This window comes from Salmo trutta, unplaced genomic scaffold (assembly GCF_901001165.1).
Source record: "Salmo trutta unplaced genomic scaffold, fSalTru1.1, whole genome shotgun sequence".
NCBI classification, from domain to species: domain Eukaryota; kingdom Metazoa; phylum Chordata; class Actinopteri; order Salmoniformes; family Salmonidae; genus Salmo; species Salmo trutta.
Window position 1 is genome coordinate 334,107 of NW_021822685.1, and position 13,920 is coordinate 348,026.

At 44.4% G+C, this 13,920-nt stretch overlaps 1 protein-coding gene across 1 annotated transcript; it reads right to left on the minus strand.

Annotated features, from left to right (window-relative positions):
* Positions 1 to 487: 487 nt before the first annotated feature.
* On the minus strand, positions 488 to 3,944 carry LOC115183298 (hematopoietically-expressed homeobox protein hhex-like). Its single transcript, XM_029744629.1, has 4 exons — positions 3,445 to 3,944; positions 1,724 to 1,902; positions 1,447 to 1,497; positions 488 to 1,212 (listed from the first exon to the last, which is right to left on the minus strand). Exons 1-4 carry the CDS (start codon positions 3,806 to 3,808, stop codon positions 946 to 948), a joined length of 861 nt encoding a protein of 286 aa, XP_029600489.1. The 5' UTR covers positions 3,809 to 3,944; the 3' UTR covers positions 488 to 945.
* Positions 3,945 to 13,920: the final 9,976 nt, after the last annotated feature.

Below are 13,920 nucleotides of genomic sequence, written 5' to 3' on the forward strand. Positions count from 1 at the left end.
CTGGGTTACCTTCAGACAGCCAGTACTGGGTTACAATCAGACAGCCAGTACTGGGTTACCTTCAGACAGCCAGTACTGGGTTACAATCAGACAGTGTTGTGGGTGTAGTAGATCAAAACAAAACTGTTTAGACTCTTGCAGACATTTTCCCGAGAAGACAGATTTTAAGGGACGTCACATCATGGTCTGACAAACACTCCTGCTATGAAAGTCAATTCTGACATAAACTGCATCCCATCTACCAAACCCTGTAGCTCAGCCACCTTCCACCACAGACACGGAAGTGGTACAGTGAGATACAGCCCAGATATCGCTAGTTTAATTAAGAGTCTAGAGAACCAAGGATTCTACTAAACTAACATATGGAATTGTTTTAAGATTGTCATACTAAGAATCATTTAGCTTTTTGGATTTAGTCAACAACAACAAAAACATGTATCAAAAGGAAGTTTGTTTTAAAGTGTCTGTCTTATATCTGAGAGGTATAAGAAAGATCGGGATTTTCTTTTAATATTTGTACCAATATTTAACAAAATATAAATGTCACTAAAACTACTTTCACATACTTCCATTCGTGTTTTTAACCGGTACGAGGCGACCTTCAAATCAAATCAAATTGTATATGTCACATGAGCCGAATACCGTGAAATGTTTATGTCCAGTGAGGTTTGAGCAAAACATGTCGTTTAACGGCCTAACCTTTCCGACGCTCATTGTTTTTCTCAATTAAATTTTATTTTTTTAATTAACTCATAATGACATTAATAAAACAACATCACAAAATATACAGGTAATTATATACAACAACAAAATATAAAAAAATATATATGTCCCAGAAAGATGCTAGGACAGTGTTTACTGACGGGCTATTGGTCCTCTTCCCGGACCGTCAGTCACCCAGTGGGAAAACCTCCAGATTGGCCTGTAAACAGCGACCTGATGATCTCATATCGGTGGATTCAGTGGGAACTCCATGTCATCCTCTATGTCCAACTCTTGGTCTGTATCATCTGAAACGTCTGACTCTATTTGTCCTTGTGATAGAGGCGATGATGTGGAACACTGTAACAGACTGTGAGTGTGGGTCATCTCTATAGCCTTACATCTCTGATCCCGGCCCGGACTGAGGTTCACACCGGACTCCGGTCTCTCCTCGCTGTTTCTCCCGGTGCTCTCGTCCTCCAGATCTGTCTTACTGCCGGTAGGGTTTTCCTGGGGGAAATAACAACAACAGTGACCAATCAGCCACACCGTACCTTTCACATTGGGTATACCGTTGCCATTGTGCATGAATTTTACGCACAGGCTACTCAAACACGAAATCTATAATAAATGTATTTTTTTTTGTTATAGCTTGAAATTAGATATAAATAGCCTTTATGCTATTCATAATTGACAGTTTTAATCAAAAAGTACATTAAAACCACAGTCCTAATTTATTCATACCTGCTTCAGTCGCCTCCACTTGGCTCTTCGATTTTGGAACCACGTCTTCACCTGGAAAAACAATGTAATCGAGAGAAATGTTTTAAAAATGTTACGCTGCTAGATTCAGTGTCAGATCATTTACCTAAAACTAGAGGCCTATGTGGAAATCAGTTAAACGAAATTTCTTCTTTTTTTTATGTAATTGACGGTAACGGATCAAACGGATAAACCCCAAGTGATTTACCGAAGGTAACCTGACATGAATAAGATACTGGATGTAAAACATACTGCTGACCTGTCGTTCACTCAGTTGTAACATTTTTGCCAGTCGTTTTCGTTCTGGGGGTGAGAGGTATTTCTGGGTCTCAAACTTCTTTTCCAACTCTATCGTCTGGTCGTTGGAGAATCGGACTTGTCCACCTTTTCTCTTGTGTAGTGGACGCTGAATAAACGGACTCCATAGAAGTTGTTTACCTTTGAAGACAAAAAATAAGAAAATAATGATTTAATATTGAAAAATATTTGTATGCAAATGGGGCAGAATTATGTGCGAATGTTAGACCTTTAAGTAGCTCCAAAAAGGTGAAAATAAATCAAAAATAGTTTTCGTTAACTTGATTCGTTTCTCCTCCAGCAGAGACCTAAAATGGTTCTATGCAAATATTGACAGTGTATTGTAATCTTTCTTGTCCGTTTTTGCAGGCATCCGTTTATTAACCTCCGGTTTTTTTTAAGGAAGGTCTTGAGTTGAAACTTGAAGCTGAGTGGAGAGAATAGAACTATGGCAAAATATCCGTCCTGTGTTTCCTGTTGCTTTTACTTCATCCGTTTTATCTCATTACTAACGAGCTTTCCATCAACATACTGCTATTGATGCAATTTAAAATCGATTATATGTTTTAATCAGCTTATCTCATTTAACTATAACCGTAACAATAGTTCAATCCTTTAAAAAATATAAATATATAAATATATACACACATATACATCTTCCAAAGGGGGGAAAAATAAATCATCGCTTTTTATTAAAAAGAGATATGATTCATTATACCCCCGAAAAATATTTTGGTTTTGTGACACAATGATCAAACCCAGATTTTTTTCTTATAGACATAAATTGAATTATTTAATAAATCAAATAAATTGAATAAAATAGTGAAATTCCAAAATAAATTCAAAAGTCACCCAAAAGATTTTTTGAAATTGCGTCAAGTGCACAGGCCTATTTCATGTTTACAGTTTGATTATTATTTTTTAACAACCATAAAAGTCACATCCACCACAAAGGAAATGAATAATATCAGACAAACGAATCCCGGCTATCAGAAGCCGAGTGTTTCCTGAATGTGTCTGTATTGAGGATGTCGATAAAATAATCAGCATCACGCACGACTCCCGGTGGAAGAGGCTTGCTGGAGGCCGCCAGGAAAACATTCAACAGCTTCTGAAAGCAGATTTACTCCCTATCGAGAGCTCAAGACTTCCTGTATGAACGGAAAGGGTCAGGCTTGCTGAACAGAGAGACAGTTCACCCCCAGGGCGACACTTTAATGCTGAAATAACAAGTGATTTAGAGCATGTTTAGTCGCAGGATGCATCAGATGTTTCAAACAATAACGGATTTAGCAACAACAACAAAAACAAAACAAAACAAGGTCGTTGATTTAAGTGGTCCAACACTTTAACAATTTGCAAATTAAACAGATAACTTAATCTATTTAGGCAAATGATGTATAGGCAAATGATGCCTGAAGTAAATCAACTACGTTCAAGCAAGATACAATGCTTATACATTCTTACCTCTAAAACATACTTTAGGATGGAAACCTGCAGTACGCAGGGAATAAGAATCTACTTTCAAAATCAAGTACACGCACAAACATTTCATCTCCTTTCGCCTACACATTACACATGGGTTATTACAGATGTATATAGTAGCTGTCAACATTAAAGTATCTTAACGAAAAAAAAAATCATCCAAACAAAAGTAAGAGATTTGATATGAGCTGAACTCACCCAGCGGATCGTGTCTGAGTAGAGCGTGAGTATAGTCCCCCATAGAGCGGTGGAATGGATACAGTGAATTAGCGAAAGCCCCGGAGGCATACGTGGCGGTCAGGGCAGCGTGGTGAGACAACGCAGGGTGGTGGATCGGTGTCGGTTCATAGATAGGAGTCCGGTACGGAGAGACCAAACTGGTGAAGGATGAATTCGGTGACGGTAGATTTGGCGTAGAGACCACCGCTGAAGACTGGGCCATGGTGTCATTTCTCCCCAGGATATCTTCTATGTAGAATGGAGTTGGGTGGACGGGTTGGATAGGGGTCGGCGCGTAAAGAGGAACACCCATGGCTGAAGACGCACTGTGTTGGTACTGCATGATCACCTTGCGTAATGAATAATATCTCTATCCAACTGTATTATCTTCTGCTGTCGAAGGAAGAAGTGAAGGAAACGTTTAGGCGCCTCTCTCTCTCTCTCTCCATGAGTCGCTGAGGTTTGATGGCTGGTGAGTGTGACCCCCCAGTTAAAGCTACTTCATATCTCAGCGTTAGAGGGAGGAGATAACGGAGCATGACACTTCCTGCAGGTACACACACACACACACACACACACACTGCGATTGGTCCCCTCGCCAAATACACTTAATAATTCAATAATATCCAATCATTAGGCGATCCTTTATCTTATCTTTAAGCGTCTATGTTCATGAATAAAATAGGCCTCTACACGTCATCTGTTTGTTTACAGATAGTATGAACATCTCCTGACGTGTGACACATGTAATAAGACATTTCTTTATAAGTGATTTAAATTCAATAGGCTATTCATGTGGTTTTCCAGATTCTATAGACTATTCACGTGGTTTTTCCAGATTCTATAGACTATTCACGTGGTTTTCCATGTGCGTAAAACGTAGAAGAAAAAAATCTGTAATTTGTAAAAAAGGGAATTATATTGGATTATAATGGAGATATTGCCTGAATCCTTCGGATTGGATATTTGGAGCACATTATCACAGACTGTTACTACATATTTAAACGGCAACAACAGATGGTAAAATACGACTGTGTCTGGTGACAGGTGATTAACTGGATGATTAACTGGATGATTGAAATGATCCTGAGGCTGATTCCTGTATCAGTGAGCCAATAGAGAGAGACACTATAATAGACGGTCAGTATAATAACAGTGTTGTGTGTGTGTGTGTGTGTTGTGGGCCTATTATTCATGTTAGTGGTTTTAAATAGCTTAACTGAATAGGCCTCTATCGGATTATTCCCGTATCGTTTCCTCTTCTCTGTTAAACAGTAATGAATAAATTCCGTTAGAAACTTCTCTAAACGTTTCAGTTTGATGTGCTCAAGTCACGATAAGTAATCTATGCTCTCTCTCTCCAGTTTAAAAACAGAGCCTATGACTACCGACAGGCCCTAGCCTATATTTTGAACATTTGTGCAATATTTCGCAGTTATTTGGGTTTATTCTATATTCACTGAAGCTGTAATTTTGTAACTCGGTTCTTTTCAGCTCTTTATTAACAGTTATTTTTTATGCAAATTGTGCGCCGCCGCAAAGCTGAAATCCCATTGACAATAGTCCCACTGATTAGCCGATTCGATTTTTTTCTACAAACGAGTCACTCCAATAGAGGAAACTTTCTAGCGTTGTAATTTAGATAAAGAGACTCAAAGAATAAACACTGATATGAGAGAAGCTGAGACATATAGCCTGACATGAAAAGTCAAATCACTAGATGGCTAATATTTGGGACTTTGACAATCATTGCAGTGAATTGATCGGAGTGGCGTCCGGACTCCTGTCGGACACACAGCTGATAATTACAGAGAGCAGAGTGGGAGGAGGGTGGGAGGAGCAGGGTGGTGGGAGCAGGTAGGGAGGAGCAGGGTGGTGGGAGCAGGGTGGGAGCAGGGTGGGGGCAGGGTGGGAGGAGGGTGGGAGGAGCAGGGTGGTGGGAGCAGGTAGGGCGGAGCAGGGTGGTGGGAGGAGGGTGGGAGGAGCAGGGTGGTGGGAGCAGGTAGGGAGGAGCAGGGTGGTGGGAGCAGGGTGGGAGCAGGGTGGGAGGAGGGTGGGAGGAGCAGGGGGGTGGGAGCAGGTAGGGAGGAGCAGGGTGGTGGGAGCAGGGTGGGAGCAGGGTGGGAGGAGCAGGGTGGTGGGAGCAGGGTGGGAGGAGGGGTGGGAGGAGCAGGGTGGTGGGAGCAGGTAGGGAGGAGCAGGGTGGTGGGAGCAGGTAGGGAGGAGCAGGGTGGTGGGAGCAGGGTGGGAGGAGCAGGGTGGTGGGAGCAGGGTGGGAGCAGGGTGGGAGGAGGGTGGGAGGAGCAGGGTGGTGGGAGCAGGTAGGGAGGAGCAGGGTGGTGGGAGCAGGGTGGGAGCAGGGAGGGTGGGAGCAGGGGGGAGCAGGGTGGGTGGGAGCAGGGAGGGTGGGAGCAGCGTGGGAGCAGGGTGGGTGCAGGGTGGAGCAGGTTGGGAGCAGCGGCAGGGACATTGTTGGCGCCACATGTCCGATTTTTTAGACACGTTTAGAATTTAATAGAGTCAATTAATAGAAAAGTTTTTTTTTAATAAAAATCAATCATCATCAAACACTCAACTGTCTCTATTTTTTAATATGTGGTATATAATTAAAGCTAATCCCATGAATATCCATAAGGCCGTCTAGGATACTTTATCCAGTCATTTGTGAGAGAAAGTAAAATGGTGCAGCCACAGGCTTTAGGTCTATAATCTGTAGTGTCACAGTTGGATATTCGTTTTCAACAAATTATACAAAGTGGGTCTTCAGCGGTGTTATCACCTGATTAGGTCCATGGTGTTAAAAGGAAGGACTCATTATGATGATTAGGCTGCCTACATGTAATTACAGTCTATCTGCCCCCAGGTTACCAAGTAACATCATAGATTTTTGGACAACAATTAAAATGCTTATGGTTTGCGACCTGCTTTAAGCTGCCTGGAGGCAGGTAGCCTAGTGGTTAAAGGCAGGTAGCCTAGTGGTTAGAGGCAGGTAGCCTAGTGGTTAGAGGCAGGTAGCCTAGTGGTTAGAGTGGAGGAGAGGCAGGTAGCCTAGTGGTTAGAGTGGAGGAGAGGCAGGTAGCCTAGTGGTTAGAGTGGAGGAGAGGCAGGTAGCCTAGTGGTTAGAGCGTTGGGCCAGTAACGAGCAGGTAGCCTAGTAGTTAGAGTGGAGGAGAGGCAGGTAACCTAGTGGTTAGAGTGGAGGAGAGGCAGGTAGCCTAGTGGTTAGAGTGGAGGAGAGGCAGGTAACCTAGTGGTTAGAGTGGAGGAGAGGCAGGTAGCCTAGTGGTTAGAGTGGAGGAGAGGCAGGTAGCCTAGTGGTTAGAGTGGAGGAGAGGCAGGTAGCCTAGTGGTTAGAGCGTTGGGCCAGTAATCAGCAGGTAGCCTAGTGGTTAGAGCGTTGGGCAAGTAACCAGCAGGTAGCCTAGTGGTTAGAGCGTTGGGCCAGTAACCAGCAGGTAGCCTAGTGGTTAGAGTGTTGGACCAGTAACCAGCAGGTAGCCTAGTGGTTAGAGCGTTGAGCCAGTAACCAGCAGGTAGCCTAGTGGTTAGAGTGTTGGGCCAGTAACCAGCAGGTAGCCTAGTGGTTAGAGCGTTGGGCCAGTAACTGAAAGCTTGTTAGATTGAATCCCCGAGCTGACAAGGTAAAAATCTGTCATTCTGCCCTCTGAACAAGGCAGTTAACCCACTGTTTCCAGTTAGGCCGTCATTGTAAATAAGAATTTGTTCTTAACTGACTTGTCTGGTTGAATAAAGGTTAGATAAAAAACACATAGGGTAGCCTATCATGGTTTCACTTTTCCCCATTGAGTGCTGCCTGCCTGTGTGATTTATGAACCACCTAAACAGGAGCAACATGGCTGCCATCTACAGGAAGATAGATATATAGAGCAGAATAGTTTTTTATTTTATTTCTGAAGGGGTAAAAAACTGTGCATGAAAACAAGTCATCTCTTATTGAATGACAACAACACACATGTCATGATCCCAGTTCTACTAGGAGTAGTACTGTTGACCAATCACCGAGAAAAGCCCGTCTAAGTTCAAAACAAACAAAACAAACTGTTATTTTCTGGGTCAAAAAGGGGCTTATATGGTGGCCGTGACATGGATTTTAGAAAAGGCACCTCATCTTGGTGATGTAGAGAAATGTACGCCGTTTTAAAGCTAATTACCTGCAATTCTACACATTTTTCCCCCCATGCAAATGAGAGATAAAGTTAAAGTTTTAAAACTCATCTCTCCTTTAAACTTATCTCTCATTCAAGGAGTCAATTGGGCGCTAGAAGAAAAATCAACCCTGAGCACCAATTACGTGAACAAGAAACTCAACATATTAAATATTTTCCTGGATTTGAGATAATAATACTAATATATTTAAACGTTTATAGCGCTTTATATTACAGTTATCTAAAACTTAACTTGTCCTCTGCAATATCGTAAAGCGTTGAAATCATGACATTACGTATTTTGGAGGAAAATAGGGGAGGTTTTCTATTAAAGTCATACCCAGACTTTTAGAAAGGACTGCTTGACGATTAGCTTAGCAACCGCTGATAACGGGAACGTGATTGGTCGATATTCTGCTGTGCGGAAAAGCGTTATATGTTCCTCTATTCATTTCCTGATTCTTAACTCCTCCTTTTCTCATATGGCTCAGCCAACCAAAATCTCTCCAGGGGGGAGCGGCTGAAAATGGATGTTTCCGGTTTTCAAGATACAGTATTTTCCATAGAATTAGGAATTAGAATACTAGAATCAGTGGCGATATTAACATGTAAATCTTGATATGGCAAACTCAATATTTTGTTTTAATGCATGCCAGCAAAGCCACTACACAACACAACACTAAACAATACAATAATTGCACTATAAATGGTGACAAACGGTGTCCACAAACTGTTAGGGCCAACATAAAGCTGTCCCAACAGCAGAGCTTTCTATTCAGCACCATGGAGTGAATCCTTACCACCGCTACACCTGGCTATCAGCGAAGCCTTGTTTGGCAGCGAAACAATTCATTCAGCCTCATTTACTGCCTTTAAAAAAACATACAGTACCAGTCAAAAGTTTAGACACACCTACTCATTCAAGGGTTTTTAAAAAAAAATTGTAAACTATTTTCTACATTGTAGAATAATAGCGAAGACATCAAAACAAAAACTATGAAAGAACACATATGGAATCATGTCGTAACCAAAAAAATGTTAAACAAATCAAAATATACTTTATATTTGAGATTCTTCAAAGTAGCCAACCTTTTGCCTTGATGACAGCTTTGCACACTCTTGGCATTCTCTCAACCATCTTCATGAGGTAGTCACCTGGAATGCATTTCAATTAACAGATGTGCCTTGGTAAAAGTTAATTTTGTGGAATTTCTTTCCTTCTTAATGTGTTTGAGCCAATCAGTTGTGTTGTGACAAGGTAGGGGTGGTATACAGAAGATAGCCCTATTTGGTAAAAGACCATGTCCATATTATGGCAAGAACAGCTCAAATAAGCAAAGAGAAATGACAGTCCATCATTACTTTTACGACATGAAGGTCAGTCAATCAGGAACATTTCAAGAACTTTTAAAGTTTCTTCAAATGCAGTCGCAAAAACCATCAAGTGCTTTGATGAAACTAGCTCTCATGAGAACCGCTACAGAAAAGGAAGACCAAGAGTTATCTCTGCTGCAGAGGATAAGATCCTTAGAGATTAACTGCACCTCAGATTGCAGCCCAAATAAATGCTTCACAGAGTTCAAGTAACAGACACATCTCAACATCAACTGTTCAGAGGAGACTGTGTGAATAAGGTCTTCATTGTTGAATTGCTGCAAAGAAACCACTGCTAAAGGACACCAATAAGAAGAGACCAAGAAACACGAGCAATGGACATTTAGACCGGTGGAAATCTGTCCTTTGGTCTGATGAGTTCAAATTTGTGATTTTTGGTTCTAACTGCAGTGTCTTTGTGAGATGCAGAGTAGGTGAACGGATGATCTCCGCATGTGTGGTTCCCACCGTGAAGCATGGAGGAGGAGGTGTGATGGTGCTTCGCTGGTGACACTGAGGAGGCTATATTGTAGAGGCTGTTTATACAGAAAATTGGTATAAAACCCATATGAACTGTATCTATAATTAAAAATCTAATCAAATCTAATTTTATTGGTCACATACACATATTTAGTAGATTTTTATTGCGGATGTAGCGAAATGCTTGTGTTCCCAGCTCCAACATTGCAGTAATATCTAACTAAATGCTTGTGTTCCCAGCTCCAACAGTAATATCTAACTAAATGCTTGTGTTTCTAGCTCCAACAGTGCAGTAGTATCTAACTAAATGCTTGTGTTCCCAGCTCCAACAGTAATATCTAACTAAATGCTTGTGTTCCCAGCTCCAACAGTAATATCTAACTAAATGCTTGTGTTCCCAGCTCCAACAGTGCAGTAATATCTAACTAAATGCTTGTGTTCCCAGCTCCAACAGTGCAGTAATATCTAACTAAATGCTTGTGTTCCCAGCTCCAACAGTGCAGTAATATCTAACTAAATGCTTGTGTTCCCAGATCCAACAGTAATATCTAACTAAATGCTTGTGTTCCTAGCTCCAACAGTAGTATCTAACTAAATGCTTGTGTTTCTAGCTCCAACAGTGCAGTAGTATCTAACTAAATGCTTGTTTTCCCAGCTCCAACAGTACAGTAATATCTAACTAAATGCTTGTGTTCCCAGCTCCAACAGTGCAGTAATATCTAACTAAATGCTTGTGTTCCCAGCTCCAACAGTGCAGTAATATCTAACTACATGCTTGTGTTCCCAGCTCCAACAGTAATATCTAACTAAATGCTTGTGTTCCCAGCTCCAACAGTACAGTAATATCTAACTAAATGCTTGTGTTCCTAGCTCCAACAGTGCAGCAGTATCTAACTAAATGCTTGTGTTCCCAGATCCAACAGTGCAGTAATATCTAACTAAATGCTTGTGTTCCTAGCTCCAACAGTGCAGCAGTATCTAACTAAATGCTTGTGTTCCTAGCTCCAACAGTACAGTAATATCTAACTAAATGCTTGTGTTCCCAGCTCCAACAGTACAGTAATATCTAACAATTCACAACAAGACACACATCTACAGTAAAATAATGTCATTAAGAAATATATAAATATTAGGACGAGTAATGTTGGAGTGGCGTTGACTAAAACACAGTAGAATAACAGTATATACATTTTAAATTAGTAAAATAGTATGTAAACATTATTAAAGTGACCAGTGATTCCATTATTAAAGTGACTGGTGTTCCATTATTAAAGTGACCAGTGTTCCATTATTAAAGTGACCAGTGATTCCATTATTAAAGTGACTGGTGTTCCATTATTAAAGTGACCAGTGTTCCATTATTAAAGTGACCAGTGATTCCATTATTGAAATGACCAGTGATTCCATGTCTATGTATAGAGGGCAGCAGCCTCTAATGTGCAGGGTTGAGTAACCAGGTGGTAGCCAGCTAGTGATGGCTGTTTAACAGTCTGATGGCCTTGAGATACAAGCTGTTTTTCAGTCTCTCGGTCCCAGCTTGATGATGTTTTTGACCTTCCTGTGACATCGGGTGGTGTAGGTGTCCTGGAGGGCAGGCAGTGTGCCCCCCGGTGATGCGTTGGGCAGACCGCACCACCCTCTGGAGAGCACGGGCGGTGCAGTTGCCGTACCAGGCGGTGATACAGCCTGACAGGATGCTCTCATTGTACATCTGTAAAAGTGAGGGTCTTAGTGGCCAAGACTCATTTCTTCAGCCTCCTGAGATTGAAGAGTCGCTGCTGCTCCTTCTTCACCACGCTGTCTGTGTGGACGGACCATTTCAGGCTGTCAGTGATGTGGATGCCGAGGAACTTGAAGCTTTTCACTCTCTCCACTGTGTCGATGTGGACCAGGGGACGTGCTCTCTCTGCTGTCTCCTGAAGTCCACGATCAGCTCCTTAATTTTGTTGACGTTGAGAGGGAGGTTATTTTCCTGGCACCACTCCGGCAGGGGCCTCACCTCCTCCCTGTAGGCTGTTGTTGGTAATCAGGCCTACTACTGTTGTGTCGTCTGCAAACTTGATGATTGAGTTGGAGGCGTTCGTGGCCATGCAGTCATGGGTGAACAGGGAGTACAGGAGGGGGCTGAGCACACACCCGTGTGGGGCCCCTGTGTTGAGGATCAGCAGGGTGGTGTTGTTTCCTGGGGGGGGGGGGCGGCCCGTCAGGAAGTCCAGGACCCAGTTGCACACGGCAAGGTTCAGACCCAAAGCCCCGAGCTTAATGATGAGTTTGGAGGGTACTATGGTGTTGAAGGCTGAGCTGTAGTCAATGAACAACATTCTTACATAGGTGTTCCTCTTGTCCAGATGGGATAGGGCAGTGTGCAGTGTGATGGTGATTGCATCTTCTGTGGATCTATTGGGGCGGTAAAGCAAACTGAAGTGGGTCTAGGGTGACAGGTAAGGTAGAGGTGATATGATCCTTAACGAGCCTCTCGAAGCACTTCATCAGGACAGAAGTGAGGCATACTTTTACTGACAATATTTAAAGTTGGATCACATGCCTTACTTTTATTTTCCTGCCCAAGTAAAAGCAGGACTTGTGACAACTCTGATGCGGGGACTCCGGTCTGATGCGGGGACTCCGCTCTGATGCGGGGACTCCGGTCTGATGCGGGGACTCCGCTCTGATGCGGGGACTCCGGTCTGATGCGGGGACTCCGGTCTGATGCGGGGACTCCGGTCTGATGCGGGGACTCCGGTCTGATGCGGGGACTCCGGTCTGATGCGGGGACTCCGGTCTGATGCGGGGACTCCGGTCTGATGCGGGGACTCCGGTCTGATGTGGGACTCCGGTCTGATGTGGGGACTCCGGTCTGATGTGGGGACTCCGGTCTGATGTGGGGACTCCGCTCTGATGTGGGGACTCCGGTCTGATGTGGGGACTCCGGTCTGATGTGGGGACTCCGGTCTGATGTGGGGACTCCGGTCTGATGTGGGGACTCCGCTCTGATGTGGGGACTCCGGTCTGATGTGGGGACTCCGGTCTGATGTGGGGACTCCGGTCTGATGTGGGGACTCCGGTCTGATGTGGGGACTCCGCTCTGATGTGGGGACTTCCGCTCTGATGTGGGGACTCCGGTCTGATGTGGGGACTCCGGTCTGATGTGGGGGACTCCGGTCTGATGTGGGGACTCCGGTCTGATGTGGGGACTCCGGTCTGATGTGGGGACTCCGGTCTGATGTGGGGACTCCGGTCTGATGTGGGGACTCCGGTCTGATGTGGGGACTCCGCTCTGATGCGGGGACTCCGCTCTGATGCGGGGACTCCGCTCTGATGCGGGGACTCCGGTCTGATGCGGGGACTCCGGTCTGATGCGGGGACTCCGGTCTGATGCGGGGACTCCGGTCTGATGCGGGGACTCCGGTCTGATGCGGGGACTCCGGTCTGATGTGGGAACTCCGGTCTGATGTGGGGACTCCGGTCTGATGTGGGACTCCGGTCTGATGTGGGGACTCCGGTCTGATGTGGGGACTCCGCTCTGATGTGGGGACTCCGGTCTGATGTGGGGACTCCGGTCTGATGTGGGGACTCCGGTCCTGATGTGGGGACTCCGGTCTGATGTGGGGACTCCGCTCTGATGTGGGGACTCCGGTCTGATTGCTCCGGTCTGATGTGGGGACTCCGGTCTGATGTGGGGACTCCGGTCTGATGTGGGGACTCCGGTCTGATGTGGGGACTCCGGTCTGATGTGGGGACTCCGCTCTGATGTGGGGACTCCGGTCTGATGTGGGGACTCCGGTCTGATGTGGGGACTCCGGTCTGATGTGGGGACTCCGGTCTGATGTGGGGACTCCGCTCTGATGTGGGGACTCCGGTCTGATGTGGGGACTCCGGTCTGATGTGGGGACTCCGGTCTGATGTGGGGACTCCGGTCTGATGTGGGGACTCCGGTCTGATGTGGGGACTCCGGTCTGATGTGGGGACTCCGGTCTGATGTGGGGACTCCGGTCTGATGTGGGGACTCCGGTCTGATGTGGGGACTCCGGTCTGATGTGGGGACTCCGGTCTGATGTGGGGACTCCGGTCTGATGTGGGGACTCCGGTCTGATGTGGGGACTCCGCTCAAGCTCTCTTTTACCGACCAACAAACACAAAGGCTTTAAAAAAATTAAGCCTAAAAATCCTCATTGGATAAATTCAAGTTAAAGACAATTAAATTGGTATGTCTCTGTGCCTTTCAGTTATTAGAGATAACTGAATTGTAAATGAGAACTTGTTCTCAACTTGCCTACCTGGTTAAATAAAGGTGAAATAAAATAAATAAATTAGAGATAGTATTTTAGGACTCAACATTGCATGATTTCTAGCCTGGAAATCCGCTAGTGTCCTCTATTTACTTACCTGTCTTGGAGATCCGTTAAAAGACATGTAAATAGCGTCCACTAGCGAC

Excerpts from the sequence above, each read along its gene's own strand:
- LOC115183298 (XM_029744629.1), bottom strand. The coding sequence starts at position 3,808 with ATGCAGTACCAACACAGTGCGTCTTCAGCCATGGGTGTTCCTCTTTAC. Across the intron at positions 1,903-3,444 it reads ACTCAGACACGATCCGCTGG|GTAAACAACTTCTATGGAGT; the intron begins GTGAGTTCAGCT and ends TTGTCTTCAAAG. Across the intron at positions 1,498-1,723 it reads TACAACTGAGTGAACGACAG|GTGAAGACGTGGTTCCAAAA; the intron begins GTCAGCAGTATG and ends TTGTTTTTCCAG.